At 37.6% G+C, this 19,293-nt stretch overlaps 1 protein-coding gene across 2 annotated transcripts in view; it reads left to right on the top strand.

Moving 5' to 3' along the window:
- Positions 1–3,069: 3,069 nt before the first annotated feature.
- Positions 3,070–19,293, top strand: part of acat1 (acetyl-CoA acetyltransferase 1) — a 37,056-nt gene continuing 20,832 nt past the window's right edge. The window contains exons 1-5 of one of the 2 annotated variants that reach the window (XM_061898116.1): positions 3,070–3,228; positions 3,586–3,633; positions 8,230–8,347; positions 10,209–10,304; positions 16,109–16,209. In XM_061898116.1, the coding sequence (XP_061754100.1) occupies positions 3,178–3,228; positions 3,586–3,633; positions 8,230–8,347; positions 10,209–10,304; positions 16,109–16,209 (414 nt within the window). In that variant the 5' untranslated portion in view covers positions 3,070–3,177. The remainder of the gene's footprint in view (positions 3,229–3,585; positions 3,634–8,229; positions 8,348–10,208; positions 10,305–16,108; positions 16,210–19,293) is intronic. The other variant, XM_061898118.1, reaches the window with a different exon arrangement.

Raw genomic sequence — 19,293 nt, 5'->3', positions numbered from 1 at the left:
CTTTGTCTTCTTTGGCTACATTTTAATTTAAGTTAAAGTCTGCGATTTCTACTCTGTTCTGAAGACTAACATATTGAAAAAAAAAAAATTGTATCGAAGAGCAAATTGTGTTGCAAATTTTCCCCATAAAAATAATGCAAATCCAATTAATTCATTCCAGACACCTATGAATATACACAACAAAACACATTTTAGAATAAGTATAGCTTTACATGCAGCAAAAATGCAAATGACAGATTATTTTTTTTTAACATCAAAGACAGTCACACAACTTTCGTACTTTCTAACTGATGCCACTCAAAACTTTTTTTTAGCCAAATGGTGGCTAATTTTGTAGTTGCACTGGAAAAAATGTATGTTTTTAATTCAAGTACCTCCTAATCGGAGGAAAGCATTTTTGGTTGAAAAAAGAGATGAAGAAGTAAAATACAGCGCTATGTCATCAGTTTCTGATTTATTAAATTGTATAACAGTGCAAAATATTGCTCATTTGTAGTGGTCTTGCTTGAACTATTTGGAAAAAAACATAAAAATAACCAAAAATTTGTTGAAAAATAAACAAGTGATTCAATTATAAATAAAGATTTCTACACATAGAAGTAATCATTAACTTAAAGTGCCCTCTTTGGGGATTGTAATAGAGATCCATATGGATTCATGAACTTCATTCTGAACATTTCTTCACAAAAAAATAAATCTTTAACATCAATATTTAGGGAACATGTCCACAAAAAATCTAGCTGTCAAAACTGAATATTGCATTGTTGCATTTCTTTTCACAGTTTTGAAACTTAGATTCATATTTTGTTGAAGTATTATTCAATAAATATATTTATAAAGGATTGTTGAATTGTTCTTATTTTTCTCACGTACCCCTTGGCATACCTTCAAGTACCCCCAGGGGTACGCATACCCCCATTTGAGAACCACTGCGTTGAATGATACGCAGGCAATTGGATTAGTTTGTTATGCACAATATTTGACTGTATAATAACATTAATTTTATATGAAAACCAGATCAACATTTGGGTGGAATTTTTTGTCAAAAACTGAATGTTACCAAAACATTTTTTGTAGAAAAAACAAAAACCAAAGCCTTGTAATTTTTATGGAATTTTGTGACGTTCAGGTTGAACAGAATAGTAAAACAATATTGTTAATACTAATTATATAAATAATTAAAATATTAATATACATATACAATATACATAAAATAAGGCCGTACGATGGTGGTTCACAGCGAGAAGGTCCTGGCTTGTGTGAAGTTCGCAATTTCTCCCCGCTTCCTCCCACTACCAAAGACATGCACCTGGGGATAGGCTGATTAGCAACACCAAAATTGTTCCTAGTGTGTGAATGTTGTCTGTCTATCTGTGTTGGCCCTGCGATGCGGTTGTAACTTGTCCAGGGTGTACCCCGCCTTTTGCCTAGTGCAACTGTGATAGGCTCCAGCCCCCTTGCGATCTTGAAAAAGACAAGCGGTAGAAAATGGATAGACTGATAAATATAATACCTATATACATTAACCGATAACCAAATAATACATTCAAAAATAAGAATTAAATCTACAACACATTGTTTTAATTATTGCAGCCGGTGGTCGGGATGTGTATATGTATGTATGTATGTATGTATGTATGTACATATTCCGAGCACGATGATGTCAAGTTATTGATGGCAAAATGCATTTTTAGACAATATGATTTGCCTGATCGGCTAGGAGACACCAAAAGTAACAAACGGTAGAAAATATATTAGAAAGGACAGATTTTTAAAAAAATAGCCGGATTCGGGGGCCGCATTGGGTTAGAAAAAAATTGGTCGGGGGGCCGAGCTATATATATATATATATATATAAAACAAAAATACCAAAACATGTAATGTTGATTATTTGTTTAACCCTTTAAAGCAGTGGTTCTCAAATGGGGGTACGCGTACCCCTGGGGGTACTTGAAGGTATGCCAAGGGGTACGTGAGATTTTTAAAAAATATTTTGAAAATAGCAACAATTCAAAAATCCTTTATAAATATATATATTGAATAATACTTCAACAAAATATGAATGTTAACTGTGAAAAAAAATACAACAATGCAATATTCAGTGTTGACAGCTAGATTTTTTGTGGACATGTTCCATGAATATTGATGTTAAAGATTTCTTTTTTGTGAAGAAATGTTTAGAATTAAGTTCATGAATCCAGATGGATCTCAATTACAATCCCCAAAGAGGGCACTTTAAGTTGATGATTACTTCTATGTGTAGGAATCTTTATTCATAATTGAATCACTTGTTTATTTTTCAACAAGTTTTTAGTTATTTTTATATCTTTTTTCCAAATAGTTCAAGCAAGACCACCACAAATGAGCAAAATTTTGCACTGTTATACAATTTAATAAATCAGAAACTGATGACATAGTGCTGTATTTTACTTCTTTATCTCTTTTTTTTAACCAAAAAAGGTTTGTTCTGATTAGGGGGTACTTGAATTAAAAAAAATGTTCACAGGGGGTACATCACTGAAAAAAGGTTGACTACCACTGCTTTAAAGGTCTTTTGATCAAATGTCACTAGTATGCTGGGACATTAACTGATCAAAATGATAAAAAAAAACAGTAAATGTTTCATATTTTTGTTTAGGACCGAAAATTTTGATTTTTCTGCAATAAAGTCATAAAAAGAGAACACCTAATTTTTTTTATGCCATTCAAAAAATCATGGACTTTTGTGTCGTTATTGTTGTTGAAGATACGTAAAAAAAAAATAGATGAGGGTTAAATGTGTTTATCAACATATATATCTGTGAAGAATATTTAAATACAGTACTTAAGAAACATTTAACTACATCAAAAAAAATATTTGATATACATTCTGTATAAAAAGCAAAAACTACAATTGGCTCTCATTCTCATGCTTAAAAGCCCCTCACAGCTGAGTCCAACGACTTATTCCCTGACTTTGAAAGCAATAACAATGGAACAGTATTAACACAACAAAAGCGCACCTATTTGTGGTCAAAGATTTCAAAGCTAACCAGAAAATATCAATCCCATCGCGCTCGCTATCGAAGCAGTGTTGATATCACCCTTTGTATCGTTCCTGTTGATGTCGGTATCGATCTCCTAGCTTGAAGGTGAAGTATCTTCAAACGTGACTTCACTCCTCTCGGCAGGTTCAAAATGTCACCCAGTAGACTTTTAACCAGCCGCGTACAAACATGCAAGCGCCTGGTAAGTATCGGAGTGTTCATTATTCGAGCTTATGTGGTTTGTTTTGCTGCTATGTAGCATTAGCTTGATGTCAACACTGGTGGTTAGCTAGCGAACTTAGCAGTAGCGCCCTTGACTTGTACTAAACTTACACCAATGTCACATATATATATGAGACTAGAGTTACGACTTTCAGCCATGCTGTAATTTGTCATGACTTGATGCCAATATTTTTTAGCTACTGCCACGTCAACTTTTCTGCTCAATTCAATTTATATAACGTTAGCCTTTCTAAATGCATTTATTGTAACTAGTTTACGTGCACATGAAAGTGTCATGTATTATTTATCATGCATCACCTCTACCTATCTTTCTCAGATTCAAAAATACCTGCCAAGGACTTACACCTCTCGTCCTTCTCTCAATGTAAGTAACTTGTGATGTCTCTGTGAACATGCATTGCATATGATCTAGCCCCGTGGTTCTCAACCTTTTTTCAGTGATGTACCTCCTGTGAACAATTTTTTAATTCAAGTAACCCCTAATCAGAGCAAATAACAGATTCATGAACTTAATTCTAAACATTTCTTCACAAAAAAATTAATCTTTAACATCAATATTTATGGAACATGTCTACGATATACGATATATATCTCAATATTTTTCCTTAGCCTTGAATGAACACTTGATGCATGTAATCACAGCAGTATGATGATTCTATGTGTCTACATTAAAATATTCTTCTTCATACTGCATTAATATATGCTACTTTTAAACGTTCATGCACAGAGGGAAATCACAACTAAGTCAATTGACCAAAACTGTATTTATTAAATACTCTTCATTCTCTCGCAGGTGACTTTTTAAATGAAACAACAAATTAGTAATGCTGCTGCATACTTTGCATATTGCTGTTGTCTGCGGAATATCTTCCCGCTTTAAGCCAAACCACTGCCAGAGGATGGACCCCATGCTGTTTTTTTGGGCATTAATTGTTATTCCTCCATTTGTGATCAGTTTCGCACCTTCTCTCTCTTGTAATGTCACTCAACTCGCTCCGCTCTGCTTTCGCCACCTGCCTCAGCTAACGTTAGCCATGCTGCTACCTCTCTGCTCGGCGAGAGCGTTTGATGCTACACGCGCGACAGTATGTGACGTATGTAAAAAGGCGTGCTTATTTTACGGCTCTGTGAGAGGGAGAGACAAGAATGAGTGAGAAACGCCTGTAGTGCAATGCCAGCAGCTAAAAGCAACTGTGTGAGAACGTATACTCGAATATTACGTGATAGTCATTTTCCATATCGCACAGAGACAAACCTTCGATATATTGTTTGTATCAATATATCACCCAGCCCTACTCTGAACTCACACCAAACAAAAATGACAAACACATTGCGGGAGAACATCCGCACCATAACACAACATAAACACAACAGAACAATTACCCAGAATCCCTCGCAGCACTAATTCTTCCGGTACGCTACAATATACACCCCACCCCCGCTACCACCAAACCCTACCCACCTCAGGTTGCCTCAGCTCATAGCCTGAGCCCCGACATTAATGAACTAGCATCCAAGAAAAGATGCCTGGTATCTGGCTTGAACACATCAGATTAGATCAGTGTGTCGCAAACTGAACAGTAAAAAGGCCTGAATGGTTGATTTATTCATTGTTATTTTATTTTCAAATGTATTAGCCTGTGGAAAAAGTTAATGTTGATAAATACCTCAGAAGGCTGCAAATACAAAAGAGGCATTCAATTTTTATTTAACCTTTATTTGATATGCCATTGACATTATTATTATTATTATTATTATTATTATTATTATTTAAAACTCGATATTGCATGTCACTATAAAGTTATATAAGCCTTGCTTGTTCAATATTCAATCTAAAACTTGTTTAGGTCCCTATTAAAAGGTTAATTTGTTCAACCTTGGCCTGTGGCTTTTTCAAGTTTTAAATTTTGGGCCCACTCTGTATTTGAGTTTGACACCCCTGATCTAGCCAGTGATGGGCAAGCTCCTTGGAAAATGTAGTAATATAATAGGGCTGTGCGATATGGCCTTTTATTCATATCTCGATATTTTTAGGCCATGTCACTATACACAATATATATCTCGATGTTTTACCTTAGCCTTGAATTAACACTTGTTGCATATAATCACACCAGTATGATGATTATATGTGTCTACATTAAAACATTCTTGTTCATACTGCATTAATATATGCTCATTTTAAACTTTCATGCATGAGAGGGAAATCATAACTAAGTCAAAACTGTATTTATTAAACAGTTATCAAGCAGTGGCACAAACAGTCATGCAATTTCCAAACAAAGTGCAAGATTGTCGGAGACATTTTAAAACAAGCTATTAGTGCACTTTCGTGCATGATGTCACTAAGATGACATATCAAAACAACACTAAATTAAAATGCACTTTTTGTACAGAACCCCACTCCAAAAGTTTAAAACACACAAAGTGCACTTTTGTGCATGATGTCACAAAAGATATTTCAAAAAGTGTAAAATAAAAATTAGCTGCATAATAGGAAATCAAATAGTGTATGTCCTTCGCTATGTGGTAGGTTACTGCAGACATTATCTCCTTCGGTTTTTGAAAAAAAAATTCATAGGATGTTGATCTGGAAATGGAAGACGCCAGGCTCAATTGGGTCAGTGCTGGTTGATTCGGCATTTTGTTGGTGTGGCACCTGCCGAGATGTTGACATGTTGAGTTTCAAGCACTCTTCATTGTCTAGCGGGTGACTTTTCAAATGATGCTACAAATTAGTAGTGCTGCTACTTATTGTAGCAACACTTTTGCTGCATACTTGATATATTACGGTTGTCTGTTCGACATCTTTCCGCTTGAAGCCAAACCACCGCCTAACGATAGACCCTGTGATGTTTTTCTTGGGAATCAATTATTCTTCCTCCATTTGTTACCAGATTTGCACCTTCTCTCTTTCATATTACCACTCGCACCGCTCCGCTAGCACCACCTACCACAGCTAATTTTACCCATGCCGCTACCTCTCTGCTCCGTGAGAACGTTGACGTTGCACGCGCGACAGTATGTGATGTATGTAACAAGGTGCACTTGTTTTATCTCTCTGTGAGGAGAGACAAGAAAGAGTGAGAAAAGCCTGTAGTGTATTGCCCACAGCTAAGCTATACTCACAATATAGTCATTTTCTATATCACACAGAGACAAACCTGCAATATATACCGAGTATATTCGATATATCGCCTAGCCCTATAATATATTATATGAACTTTTAATGTTACATTTATTTGCATTAATAACACTGTGTGCCGTGACATACAGTCTGGTGTGCCGTGGGAAATTATGTAATATCACTTATTTGGGTTGAAAATATTTTATGCAAACCAGAAATTATCATCTGCAAATTGAGTGTCAGTGCTGTCTAGAGCTCAGCAGAGTAACTGTGTAATACTCAGTATAATCAGTAGGTAGCAGCGGGGAGCTAGATGTTTTGTAAACGTTTTATCTAACAAAGGTTCAAACCAAAAATAAACAAAAAGCAAGTGCCCCTAAACAAGGCATTGAAGCTTAGGGATGGCTACGGAAAACTAAACTAAAACTGAACTGGCTACAAAATAAACAAAAACAAGATGCTGGGCGACAGCAAAGATTTACAGCGTGTTGAGCAGAGACAGCGTACATGACATGACAATTAACAATGTCCCCACAAAGGAGGATATCATCCGGACAACTGAAATAGTCTTGATTGCTAAAACAAAGCAGGTGCGCAGAATAGGGCTCAAAGGAAGACATGAAACTGCCACTGCCACTCCAAATAAGTCACGGCGTAATGTGACAGGTCGTGACACTTACTTTGAGACAAGAGCTATAGTGATGCATGGTTGGTTATGGTTTGAATTCATGTCCAACAATTGCAACAACGACTTTTTACTGTCAATATCAACTACCGAGTTTAAATTTTTTATGTTTTTTGCTGGTGGTGTGCCTCCGCATTTTTTCAATGAACAAAAATGTGCAATTCCGCAAATTATTATTTTATTTTTTACATGGACTTGTTTCTTCAGCATTGTCCACACATTTAAGTCAGGACATTGGGAAGGCCATTCTAAAACCTTAATTCTAGCCTGATTTACCCATTCCTTTACCACTTTTGATGTGTGTTTGGGGTCATTGTCCTGTTGGAACAACCAACAGCGCCCAAGACCCAACCTCCGGGTTGAAGAATTTGGAGGTAATCCGCTTTATTTTCTTTTTATCTTCATTACTCAAGGTAAAATGTAATCTGCGGGACAAAATTCCTCTGCTTTTTTAAAGTATGTCTATTTTTTTATATATATTTTGAGTCGTCAACTTGAAACATCCCTCTGTCTCCTACTCCCTCGTTGTCATGTGACATGTCCTGTTACATGGTCATAATGATTTCATGTGACATGTAATGATTTCATGTAGCATGTAATAATTTCATGTGCTGTTGTATTAATATGATTTCCTGTTCCGTGTAATGATTTCATGTAACATAGAATGTGATGATTTTATGTAACATAGAATGATGATTTAATGTAATGTGACGATATCCCGTACTGTTGCATGAAATGATCATATTCAATGTAACATGTAACCATTTTATGTAACAGAACAAGAACGTAAAATGCAATGATCCTATGTAATCAACTATTTTATGTAACATAATTTCATGTATCATGTAAAGATTCCATATAGTTTTACGTGAATATGATACGTGTTCATATACTTGTCCATGGAATATGATCAGTTAAGGTTACATGTAATGATCTCATGTAGCATGTAAATTTAAAGTACCAATGATTGTCACACACACATTAGGTGTGGCAAAATTATTCTCTGCATTTGACCCATCACCCTTGATCACCCCCTGGGAGGTGAGGGGAGCAGTGAGCAGCAGCGGTGGCCGCACCCGGGAATCTAATGGTCCATACAACATGTTGTAATAATTTAAGGTACTGAGTTACATTGAATATGATGATTTTAGGAAGTGGTCATCGGCAGCGCAGTGCGCACCCCAATGGGGTCCTTCAAGGGCACCCTGGCAGCTGTTCCAGCGACCAAACTGGGCTCAATTGCCATAAAAGGAGCGATCGATAAAGCAGGTACAGTACATAATTTTAAAGAAGATCCCTTTTATTTGTTTGTTTAGTTCATATTCTGAAATAAAAAGCAAATACTAAATAAAACGGCAATAATTGAGACACTTAAAAAAAATATTTTTTGACAGTCTAATTCAGCCTAGATTATGCTGCTGCATTGAGGCATCACCTTACACGATGCTGACTTTTATATCTATATCAAATTAATACATCATTTAGCAGTAAGGGTGTGAACGGTACGCCATAATCACGTTTTTTTACGTATCTCTTTTAAGTGCTTGGTTCATTTTAGTTACAGTAAGGGAACAAAATGCAACACCTAAAACTGTTTAGCTTTTCTTTAAAGAGCTTTAGTGATTTATTTAAATCAAACCTCAAAAACCTGCAAACAGCTGACAATTAATTTTCCAATAAGTACAATTCTAAAAATATAAATCCATCCATCCATATTCTACCGCTTATTCCCTTTGGGGTCGCGGGGGGCGCTGGTGCCTATCTCAGCTGCAATCGGGCGGAAGGTATTGTATACCCTGGACAAGTCGCCATCTCATCGCAGGGCCAACACAGATAGACAGACAACACTCACTCATATTCACACACTAGGGCCAATTTAGTGTTGCCAGTCAACCTATCCCCAGGTGCATGTTTTTGGAGGTGGGAGGAAGCCGGAGTACCCAGAGGGAACCCACACATTCACGGGGAGGACATGCAAACTCCACACAGAAAGATCCTGAGCCCGGGATTGAACCCCAGACTACTCAGGACCTTCATATTGTGAGGCAGACACACTAACCCCTCTTCCACCGTGAAGCCGAAAAATATAAATATCTTAATTAATTTATAATAATTTACAAAAAGGGTGTCTTTTTCCACCAAGGGTAGATAAGGAAAAAATAAAAGATGTGTGGCCAATTTAACACATTTTGTACATAAAGATCCCTGTGACTGTGTGGGTTCCCGCCTACTGCTCGATTGTAGCTGAGATAGGCACCAGGACCCCCCACGACCCCTAAAGGGACAAGTGGTAGAAAAAAGATGGATGGATGGATACTAACACCAATCCAAGCAAGTCAATAAGCTTATCTAACTGAACAAAACTTCAAGTGGTAAAAAATGGATGGACGGATGGATACTAAAACTCTAGCTGCTGTGTTGGATCCGCTTTGGACTGGACTCTCGCGACTGTGTTGGATCCATTATGGATTTAACTTTCACATTATCATGTTAGACCCTCTCGACATCCATTGCTTTCCTCTTCTCCAAGGTTCTCATAGTCATCATTGTCACCGACGTCCCACTGTGTCATTATTGTCACCGATGTCCCACTGGGTGTGAGTTTTCCTTGCCCTTATGTGGGCCTACCGAGGATGTCATAGTGGTTTGTGCAGCCCTTTGAGACACTAGTGATTTAGGGCTATATAAGTAAACATTGATTGATTGATGATTGATTAAAACCAATCCAAGGAAGTCAATAAGCTTATCTAACTGAACATAACTTCACAGTGCAACTAGTTAGCATGTAGCAGCTGACATGGTTAAAATGAACACAAAACCAAATGCCATCGCTCAAGTGTGGGAATATTTCAGTTTAAACCTTTGGAACAAGGTTAAAGGTAACAATCGGGAAGTGCATTTGTTTAAAAAGTGTAATATGCAACATTACATCTCATTAACTATGAAATCTTTTTCTTTTTATAATATGCCGAGGGCCAGCTGAAAATAACCTGTGGCCCAAAAATGTGTGCTGTTATGCCATTTTATACACGGCTAGTGGGGAAGGTTTTTTTTTAGTATTATACAATGATGCAAAGAAGTGCACCAGACTGTATGTTTTGTTTTGAATACATAACGTGTATTAATGTAGGAATAAAGCCTGAAGATGTGAAGGAGGTCTACATGGGGAATGTGCTCCAAGCAGGAGAAGGACAGGCCCCTACTCGACAAGCATTGCTTGGAGCAGGTATGACTATACAGTATTTGAATGTTTATACACAATTCGAATACATATAAAATAATAGCTTTATTGCAGTTCACTTAAATGTGCTTTTATTTATAAAATGAAATAGACAGATTAATAATTTAACACAGGTACATAAAAGAGTATGCAAATATATACACAATACAGAACATTTCCTCACCATCCGGTAATTCATAAATGTGCTAAATGTGGCAATGATATAGCTGTTTGTAAAAGTACCAAAAAGCGCATACATAACGATTTACATTTTGGTACCAAAATATTGTTGTTGGGACAACTCGAGGTGGGACTTATGTGCAAACATAACTGCATAGTCCGAACGTAAACTATGCAGTGACGTAGCAAGTGGTTTCCCAATTCCTAAGGAAGATTACAAAGCTCTACTCCTTGTTGCTTCATTTTGAGGGTGTAGTGGTAGTGAATAAGGGCTAGTGGTAGTGAGTGAGGGGGTTTATTGGGTTTTGGCCCAAGTGTCTTTCACTCTTTGTGCAGTGACACGGTCATATGGGGCTGCTGGCCGGCAAGCATCACACAGTGCAACTAGTTAGCATGTAGCAGCTGACATGGATAAAATGAACACAAAACCAAATGGCATCGCTCAAGTGTGGGAATATTTCAGTTCAAACCTTTGGAACAAGATGAGCCTATCAAGACCAAGAAGCCAGTTTGCCGAATGTTTGCGTCTACCACAACGGCCACTTGAAATACAACCACTCGACAGTCCACACTCACTTTGCGTTTGGTGAAAAAGCCAGGTGACATGTCAGTGTAAACAAAACAGTGCAAAGTAGTGTGCGCTCACAGACATATATCGCCAAAGACATGCTGCCATTTAATACTGTTATAAAATTAGCCTTTTTTTAAAGTGCTGTCATGTTGTCATGTCATGTCAGTGTTCCTCACTCGGAATCTGCCGGACTTAATTTTGTTTTGCATATGACCTGTTAATACATCTGTTTGAACTGTAGGTTTACTTTGTTACTTTGAAATGTTATTAAAAAAGTCCTTACTTGATTTTCAGTTAAGTAATGTACAATTCTATCTCTGCCTACATGTTCAATATTGAAGTAAAATTTGTCAATATTTTACTTTTTTTTTTATTATGATTTTGTATATTTGAGTCACCTAACCCCCCTTGAGATATTGTATTAATTATTATTAATTTATTTATTATATAAGTGCATTATTTAGCTGACAGACAAAGTATATTGTATTATTATTTGTTTGTTTTATTTAACTTGGAGATTTAAACATTTTCATTTCAATGACATTGTTGAAATACACAAGAAATACAAGATTAGGGCATTTGAAAGAATATACATACATTAATTATGTATTATCATTAAATCAAGGGTTCATTTGGTCTCATAAAAATAATGGCAATAATATGATTTATTGGCAATAATTTGTAGGTCATTATATTGTCAAGCAGAAAATATCGGCCCAACCCTGCATGTAATTTATTTGCCCAAAACTTGGTTACAGTCTTATCTCAAGTTATTTTAGGCTGTATTTTGGTATACAGGTGTAGATAATTGCACTACTTAAAGGCCAAATGCTCTTATTTTTATTTTTTTACCTCACTGGGATCCCTGAGTGTGTGTATAAAACGTTGATAGATGTTTTAGAGCGCTTTATTGGCAGAATCAATCGGATCACATTACTTCCCTTGATAGATGACTCTTGATAGTGTTTATTTACAAGTTAGAATGCATATAAATTAATAACATACCGTATTCCTCTGACCATAAAGCGCACTGAATTATAATGAACGGGTCTATTTGGGTCATATTTTCATACATAAGGTGCAATAAAGGGGTTCATGTTACGATTTTTTGAAACTTTTTTTTTTTTTTTTTATTAAAAGTTTTTTGTGTTCTATCGGTCCTTTTCAGTGGGTGCTATGCCAAGCGGGGACGCACGTGTGACCTCTGGGAGCTTGCTTTTTTTGCAGTACCAGAATATGATGAAGCATACGTAGCACTTTGATTCACTATAACCACGGTGGAAGACGAGGAACACCGGTGTGTTGTTTCCTTTAAACTAAATAAACTTACAATGGTATGCAGGGTTATAACAATTTTATAGACAAATCATACTGTTCATAGTCAAGGTGGAGAGTGTGTGTGTGTGGGGGGGTGGGGGGCGCAATAGCAGAGGATGAATGCCCCACACAGGATAAAGAAAGGAGCTTTTTGACTATTTTTGGAAATTTTGCAGATCCCAAATACACTACAGCAGGTACCAAAAAGTAAAAAAAGTTAGTTTTGCATAATTGGGCCAAAGAAAATGTTTCCTAATAGGTGCCATTTGGGGTCCTTGCACACACAACATGATAATACCCGTGTGTTGAAGCACAGTACGTCTGACTACGGTAGCCATAATGCTTTGTCAATCCATCAAGCTATGCGGGTTCGTAGCAAAGTCGTACTAAACATTTTTAACAGATTTTTGAGCACCCTGTAGAATGTCTTATATTGTCAATAACATAAAGGTTTTGTGCTTGCTTGCTTGCTTGCTAGCATCATTTATTGAACAACAGGTGTCAACTCCCAGTCCACACGTATCTCTTATGTGTTACTGACATTTACTAGTAACACTTATCATTACACCATGCACCACATAAAATTAGTGTGAGGTCAATAACCTCAATTACAACCAGAATTATTGCATACATACATAAGGCACACAAGGTTATAAGATGTACTGTCAAGTTTTGAGAAAATTTTAAGTGCGCATTATGGTCCGAAAAATATGGTATTTGTTCTTGTCTCACATAAGGATTTTTAATCATCGGCAAAATTCCCCAAAAATCCGCAGTTCCCCTCTAAAGTAGAGGTGCACGATAACTATTATAACATTAAATACATCTGATAACATAGAAAAGTAGCACCGCTAGAAATTAAAGAAAAAAATACACCCTGGTAGTTTCCCAGTATTTGTTAACAGGGACCTGCAGTGTCATCAAACAGATCTGCAGCGGAAATTTGACGTTAAGGATTAAAACGCTCTGCACCAAAAGTAATAGAGTTCAAACTAACTTTGTTTCAAGTGGTTAATGTTTAATTTTACTTAAGCTTTTTTTAAGCGCCCAGATGTTTCCACCCACCCAACCAATGATGTTGTTTAACTAAATTGCTGTGTTTTGCAAGCATCAGGAAGCTGATGAAATTGGTTCATGAGGCTTCAGAAATTGTTACAATGACATTGTTTGCTATAATGTATGATATCAGTAAATAATTCATGTACAAATGGATGCAAAAGACCCCTGCAGGTAAAATACACATACAATCTGTAGCCAAAATTTTCAAATCTTAGCGTCCCAGATTGCTAAGGTTATACATAAAGGTCAAGCTAAACCCCAAACAAAAATGTTATCAAGAATTAAAGGTGATATCGGATATCCATTTAGACATCTAGAAAAAAAAACGAGATCAGATTATATCGACCTGTATGTAAAGGATTTGCGATGCAAGTGATCTGTTTGGCTCCTGCTTGATGTCTCTCCTCGCTAGCTTAGCAGACAGATAGCATGTTGTCTCCTTTTAAGAGACTTTTAAAATGATTGAACTCAAACCCTTGTAAAACTGAACTTTAAAAAATAAAATGTCAATATAACTTACATTAGATACAAAATAACTTCTCTGACATTCCAACTAGGGCTGGGCGATATATCAATATACACGATACATCGCGGGTTTGTCTCTGTGCGATATAGAAAATTACAATATCGTGATATTCGAGTATACGTTCTCACGCAGTTGCTTTTAGCTGCGTGCATTACTCTACAGGCTCTCCTCGCTCCTTCCTGTCTCTTTCTCACAGACAGAAAGCGCACCTTCTTACACACGTCACATACGTATATGCCCTCGCGGAGCAGAGAGGTAGCAGCATGGGTAACATTAAATGTGGTGCTAGCAGAGCCGTGCGAGTGGTAATACGAGAGAAAGAAGGCGCGAATGGAGAAAGAAGTAATTCGCAAGAAAAACAGGAGGGGGTCCATCTGGCGGTGGTTTGGCTTCAAGTCGGAATATGTCGAACAGACAACCGTAAAAAGTCAAGCATGCGGCAAAAGCGTTGCTATAAAAAGTAGCTTTACTGCTAATATGTAGCATCATTTGAAAAGTCATCTGCTAGAGAATGAAGAGTGCTTATTTCGCATGTCAACATCTCCGTTCGGTGCCACACGCCCACACCATCAAAATGTCGAGGCAAACATTTCCACACCAACACCGTATGAAAAAAATTGAATTTAATAACGTCCGTAGTAACCTACCACGTAGCAAAAAACGAACACTATTTGATTTCCTATTGTGCGTCCTATTTTTATTTGACACTTAAAATGTCTCTGACAATCTTGCACTTTCTGTTTTGGAAATGACATGAACGTTTGTGCCATTGCTTAATAATTGTTTAATAAATAAATTTTTTGTCAATTGACTTAGTTGTGATTTCCTTCTCTGCATGAAAGTTTAAAAGTAGCATACATTAATGCAGTATGAAGAAGAATGTTTTAATGTAGACACATAGAATCATCATACTGCTGTGATTATATGCATCAAGTGTTCATTCATAAGGCAAAATATCGAGATATATATTGTGTATCGTGATATGGCCTAAAAATATCGAGATATTAAAAAAAGGCCATATCGCCCAGCCCTAATTCCAACATAAAAGACTTGTATTATCCCGAAGTTTATGTACATTGGCTATCTCAGTGGCATAGTGGTTAGAGTGTCCGCCCTGAGATCGGTAGGTCGTGAGTTCAAATTCCGGCTGAGTCATACCAAAGAGTATAAAAATGGGACCCATTACCTCCCTGCTTGGCACTCAGCATTAAGGGTTGGAATTGGGGGTTAAATCACCATAAATGATTCCCGGGCGCGGCACCGCTGCTGCCCACTGCACCCCTCACCTCCCAGGGGCTGATCAAGGGTGATGGGTCAAATGCAGAGAATAATTTCGCCACACCTAATGTGTGTGTAACAATCATTGGTACTTTAATTTGAACTTTTATGCTATATACATGCTGCTAATTAGCATTAGGGATTTCACAGGGCGATTTATCACCTCTAAATTTGGTAATGAAAACTACAACTGGGATGCATGTTTCAATCACACGCTTAAATCAAGCAGATGGTGTGTATAATAAGTACACTACTTACAGTATAAACACTTTGTAGGACTCAACACAAGCCAAGACTGGCCCATTGAGGATGATGGTAAAAATTTGAATTTTTAAAAGTTTAATCAACAGAAATAATTTCTATGCAGCTAACTATATCTGTATAAAACCGACAAACTCCTGTATTCTGCCCTTCTACACAGCTCTTCCTCAGTTTTTGTATTTTCCCTGCATTTCAACTTTGGTAAGAAAACAATATATCTGCTATTGCAGCAGGGCAGCTTCTAGTCCACTCTATAACCCACCCTATCCCCTCCAATGAAGCCATACCTTCAAAATAAAAACACCAGTAAAAAAAATAATTTGCACCACAGTACCAGCACACCTCCCTGGCCGAGTTAAGTGCTCTCGTTAGGATTTTTAAGCCATATTGTGCTGTATTGTTACTATACTATTTGTTTGTGTTGTTTTTTTGCACATACACAATGGTCCTATTGTGAAATGACTTCATTTGCAACTGTTACTATTTTTTTGACAAATACTGCACCTATTGAAAGGATATCCTACTGACATGAAAATAAACACTGTTGAAGGGGTAAAACAATTTATGATCCTTCTACAACATGTTTGATATTTTATTGGTGTTCATTCATACTTTCAGGCTTGACACTTGGCACTCCAGCAACAACCATCAACAAAGTGTGTGCCTCCGGGATGAAGGCTATCATGATGGCAGCACAGAGTTTAATGTGCGGACACCAGGTAGCTGTACTCACATCCACTAGAGTTTGTCCATGGTCCATCATGCATGCTTTATATAAAAGTTTCCATCAAAGTGCAGTGTTTATTTAAACAGATGATCAGATTTCAGAGTTTGCAATATATTTTATTGAAAGCCCCCTTTTTAATCAATGTCCAGGAACTTCTTGATACTTGTTCCTGATGTCTGTTGTACTTTACATTTACACAACAGCAGAGTCCCAGGAATGTTTCAGAAAATCTGTCTGATACTACTTTACTAGATATGACATTCAATTGGACTTGCCTTATACAAATAACAGTTGCGAATTAGTAATACTACTCTGTACAGATTATTGGTAGGGATATTCCGATTCGCATCTGATGTATGCTTCCGATTCCAATCATCTATTAGTGAGATTAGCCAACACGATTACATCCATTAACTGTCCTTTTTTAATTTAGGAATGCTGAATGCTATTGACAGTGTAACAATATCAAAACAATATTTAAACAAGTTTTTTATTGTTTTGCTGTGTACAATTTTTTGAGATTAATAGTCAAAAGTACACAATAACTAAACAAAGGCAAAAACAACAATATACTACTCATTGAAATATTTAGTTTTTTGCCCTCAAACTACTCTTGTTTTCAGGTATCATGTGATTGTGGTCTTAAACTTAAAAAACTTCACTCCTATACTGTAATCAACATCTCGGATTTATGGATGGATCTGCTCTCTCCTTACCTGTACTCCTGGCACACGACAAACACACCAACAGAGCACGATTGTTGCTGTGATATTATCTTCTCGAGACTAATAAATCTACTTGTTAATGTACTGTTAATAGCTGCTTTAATAGTTGAGTTTAAATGAGTGTATGGCATACTCACTAGCTGTTTTGACACTGCACCTATGCTGCGCTGTTGTTTCCTAAAGGGCACCTGCCATCTACTGGATTTAAAAAGTTGCTATATTTTACCGGCAAATGAAATTAATAGTTAGCAAATATATTGTTTTTTAATTGATAGCCAAAAATTCATATGAAACAAGCTATTCTGCCAAGCTAAATAGTAAACAGGAAAAAAAAAAATGTTAGTCAGTGTGTGTTCGTACATGTGTGTGTATACCAGGGGTGTCCAAAGTGCGGCCATTTGCGGCCCGCAGCTCGATTTTTATTTTTTATTTTATTGGCCCTCGACACACTCTATAGACAAACTAAACAAGTCCCAAATTTGAACAAAAAATTCAATCAATCAAATTTCGAACAAAAAAGTCTGAAAAATTCAACTGGACCAAATCCCCCAAAAATGGGACCTAAAAAACAAAATCGATGACAACCTGAGCCTCTTACTGTATGAAGTCTATAATGATTTCTGTGTGTACAAATTTCTTGAGAGACATGTTTTTAAGTGTACTGAAGCCCTTAAAAGTGTTTTAGTTGTCGGTATAATAGCAATATTAGTAAATACAAGCTTACTTTACAGCAAAGTTAACATAAATACAAATAAAATCATTTTTAAAATAATCATGAATGATTTTATTGGACTCCGCTAAGGCTGTCCTTTGTCACCGATTCTGTTCATAACTTTTATGGACAGAATTTCTAGGGGCAGTCAAGGCGTTGAGGGGTTCCGGTTGGTAACCGCAGGATTAGGTCTCTGCTTTTTGCAGATGATGTGGTCCTGATGGCTTCATCTGACCGGGATCTTCAGCTCTCGCTGGATCGGTTCGCAGCCGAATGTGAAGCGACCGGAATGAGAATCAGCACCTCCAAGTCCGAATCCATGGTTCTCGCCCGGAAAAGGGTGGAATGCCATCTCCGGGTTGGGGAGGAGACCCTGCCCCAAGTGGAGGAGTTCAAGTACCTAGGAGTCTTGTTCACGAGTGAGGGAAGAGTGGATCGTGAGATCGACAGGCGGATCGGTGCGGCGTCTTCAGTAATGTGGACGTTGTACCGATCCGTTGTGGTAAAGAAGGAGCTGAGCCGGAAGGCAAAGCTCTCAATTTACCGGTCGATCTACGTTCCCATCCTCACCTATGGTCATGAGCTTTGGGTCATGACCGAAAGGATAAGATCACGGGTACAAGCGGCCGAAATTAGTTTCCTCCGCCGTGTGGCGGGGCTCTCCCTTAGAGATAGGGTGAGAAGCTCTGCCATCCGGAGGAACTCAAAGTAAAGCCGCTGCTCCTTCACATCGAAAGGAGCCAGATGAGGTGGTTCGGGCATCTGGTCAGGATGCCACCCGAACGCCTCCCTAGGGAGGTGTTTAGGCCACGTCCAACCGGTAGGAGGCCACGGGGAAGACCCAGGACACGTTGGGAAGACTATGTCTCCCGGCTGGCCTGGGAACGCCTCGGGATCCCCCGGGAAGAGCTAGACGAAGTGGCTGGGGAGAGGGAAGTCTGGGTTTCCCTGCTTAGGCTGTTGCCCCCGCAACCCGACCTCGGATAAGCGGAAGATGATGGATGGATGGATGGATTTTATTGCTTTGTTATCCGGAACACAAAGCTAAGAAGGAGAAGTGTTTTTTCAAATGTTAGCATATGTTCACCTACATTGTTTTGGTTTGAGTATACAAAATGTATACAAGTGGCCCTGGCATCCTTCAATTTTTCTTTATGTGGCCCTCGCTGGAAAATGTTTGGACACTTCTGGTGGATATGTACAATTGTGGTCAAAAGTTTACATACACTTGTAAAGAACATAATGTCATGGCTGTCTTGAGTTTCCAATAATTTGTACAACTCTTTTTGGTCACAAAAACATTCAGGAAATTTAGTTATTCTATTAATTTATTATGAGTCTACTGAAAATGTGACCAAATCTGCTGTGTCAAAAGTATACATACAGCAATGTTAATATTTGGTTACATGTCCCTTGGCAAGTTTCACTGGAATACGGTGCTTTTGGTAGCCATCCACAAGCTTCTGGCAAGCTTCTAATTGAATTTGTGACCACTCCTCTTGACAAAATTGGTGCAGTTTAGCTAAATGTGTTGGTTTTCTGACATCGACTTGTTTCTTCAGCATTGTCCACATGTTTAAGTCAGGACTTTGGGAAGGCCATCCTAAAACCTTCATTCTGGCCTGATTTAGCCATTCCT

This window comes from Nerophis ophidion, linkage group LG04, assembly GCF_033978795.1.
Source record: "Nerophis ophidion isolate RoL-2023_Sa linkage group LG04, RoL_Noph_v1.0, whole genome shotgun sequence".
NCBI lineage: Eukaryota > Metazoa > Chordata > Actinopteri > Syngnathiformes > Syngnathidae > Nerophis > Nerophis ophidion.
This window is presented reverse-complemented; position numbering and strand designations above follow the sequence as displayed.